The 2758-nt window shown below is 41.0% G+C and overlaps 1 gene segment (V, D, J or C); it reads right to left on the reverse strand.

Moving 5' to 3' along the window:
* Positions 1-581: 581 nt before the first annotated feature.
* LOC129668383 (Ig kappa chain V-III region PC 4050-like) lies at positions 582-1270 on the reverse strand. The segment is given in 2 exon segments: positions 582-985; positions 1222-1270. Coding segments are annotated over 2 exon segments (453 nt in total).
* Positions 1271-2758: the final 1488 nt, after the last annotated feature.

Consider the following 2758-nt stretch of genomic DNA (forward strand, 5'->3'; position numbering starts at 1 on the left):
AAGGGAACCACAGGGGGGATAAACAGTGAACAAAGTGTAATTAATAAAGAATTTTTTAAAATATGCTGGGAGATGCCATATTGCTCTGCCTTTAACACAGGGAACTCCCCAGAGACTCATACTCCCACCAAGGACTATTCATGGAGATAACCTAGAACCCTGACAATGCAGCCACTTCTGATTAGAACTGATAGACTAAGATCAGAAAGAAGGAGAGAAGGACCTCCCCTATCAGTGGACTTGGGGACGGGCATGCATGCAGAAAAGGGGGGGAGGGTGGGACCAGGAGGGGAGGAGGGAAGGGCTTATGGGGGGATACAAAATGAATAAAGTGTAATTAATAAAAGTTAAATAAAAAATTTTTAATAAAAGAAAAATATATATCCTGGGAAAAAAAGACTAGGGGAAATGTAATTAAATATACTACATTGTTAATAAAAAAAGAAATAGCAGCAGGGACATCATTTTTAGTAAGAAAATTGTTTAATTATAAGATTACAAGGGAAACAATGCCCTCATGAGCTTGAGAATTTTCTGTTTTGTACTTTCCCTCCTTTTTCAAACAAGCCTTCTGCAGACCCCTAGTTGAGATATCTCATGGGAAAGACATCTGAGACAATCGGCTTCAGAGTGCAGCGACCATGGAAGGTTTTTGCTTTGACATAGAGGGCTGTGAGAGGAAGTGTTAGTCCTTGCTGACAATAGTAGGTTGCAACATCATCAGCTTCCACAGGATGGATGGTGAGGGTGAAGTTTAATTCATCGTCATCACCACTGAACCTGTCAGGGATCCCAGACTCTAGACTGTACACATTAACGATCAGGAGTTTGGGAGGCTGTCCTGGTTTCTGTTGATACCAATGCATAAGATTTATGCCAAATTTATTGACACTGTCACTGGCCTTGCAGGAGATGGTGGCCTTTTGTCCTAGAGACACAGTCAAGGAAGCTGGAAACTGGGTCAGAACAATGTTCCTAGTGGAACCTGTAATGACAAACACACAAAACTCCTGTTGCAGATATGCTGATCTCAGTGTGAGACACGTGACTTCTATGACAGTAGTCACACACATCACTCTGAGCTGTGAGAAAATAAAAGGGAGCCTGGAAAAGGAAAAAAATCATCAAAGATACTGTAATTCCAATGATCAAGATCTCAGAGGCACGGAAAGCATCCATAGCTACAGCAGATGTTTTCAACACTTCCCTGCACCCTCTCACCTGGTACCCAGAACAGCAGCATCCACAGCAGGAGAGCCACTGACCCCATCTCTGAGAGCTGGACTAAAGACTGCTTCTTAAGACACTGACAAGCTGCCCTTAAAGATATTTGAACAGTGTGGACCATTGGCTCTTGACACAATATGCAAAGCAGCTCAGTAAATCTAGTGCTCAGCGGGACACCTGCTCTTGTTTCAGGAGTCCTTGGAGTAGGCAAAACCATTCATAGAGCATCTCAACACAACCTAAGAGATTTCATGCCTGCCCTAATGAATATTCACCCCATTTCTTTAAAATAATTATGTACAAAATATTTTGATTGTTTGTCTTCTTCCAACTCTTTCTAGATCTTTCCCGCCTCCCTACCCAGCCAACTTGATATTATCCCCACCCCTTCTCTCTCCTCTCTCTCTCTCTCTTTCTCTCTCCTTTTTTCTCTTCTCTCTAAAAAAAATCAGAACAAATAAAATAAATATGATTAAAAAGTACTGTATTGATGATCTATTGTAAGGAACAGAAAAATTTTAGGATCGTTATGAAATTTCAGTAATATCAAACTCATCAAGCAACAGTGCATTTCACATTGAGATCTTCAGCAGGAATAGAAAGCAACTGGATTTTAGGCAATAGAGAAAGAATATGTATTCCTTTAGTTTCAAGGGAATTTCTACAACTAAGTACCCATCAAGTCAAATCACTACATGTTCTCAGGAGCTAAGACCTTAAGAGACATGAGCAGGGAACACAGATCAGTGTGTGTTCACAGGGTCATACCATATGACAGTCCAAAATCCACTGGTGGACCTACAAGATACCCTGAAGACAAAGCAGTTGTCCCACTGGGACATATTCAGAGTGGAGACCTCCTATTCACCCAGCTGCAATTTTTTCAGTTCTTGTCACTAGAAGTTAGAACTGAGGAACCTAAGTTATCTTTCACAAGATCTGGTGCCCCAAATATTAGGAACTAATGTGAGACTGATTTTAAGAACATTAAATCTAAACTATTAACTTTAAAACATATTCAAAAATATAAGGAATTCGCTGAATTTTTTAATTAATTTATTTTTATTAATTATACTTTATTCATTTTGTATCCCAGCTGTACCCCACCCCTTCATCCCCTCCCAATCTCACCCTTTCTCCCTCTTCTCCTCCCATTCCCCTACCCAATCCACTGAAAGGAGAAGACCTCCTTCCTTCCATCTGACCCTAGCCTATCAGATCTCATCAGGAGGGGCTGCATAGTCTTCCTCTGTGGCCTGGGAAGACTGCTCCCCCCTCAGGGGGAGGTGATCTAAAAGCCAGCCACTGAGTTCATGTCAGAGACAGCCCCAGTTCCTCTTATTAGGGGACCCACTTGGACACTGAGCTGCCATGCATAGTGCTTGTTTGGAGTTTCAGTTTCATAAAATACCCCTGGGCCCAGATTTTTGGTTCTGTTTTATTTAGTCATTCTATAATATGCTCATGGACAAACAGGTCAAATATCATGAAAGTTTTCAACTATTATAGTCTTTGTAACAGATGGAAAACA

This window comes from Psammomys obesus, unplaced genomic scaffold (assembly GCF_907164565.1).
Source record: "Psammomys obesus unplaced genomic scaffold, mPsaObe1.curated_primary_1811, whole genome shotgun sequence".
In the NCBI taxonomy this organism is placed as follows: domain Eukaryota; kingdom Metazoa; phylum Chordata; class Mammalia; order Rodentia; family Muridae; genus Psammomys; species Psammomys obesus.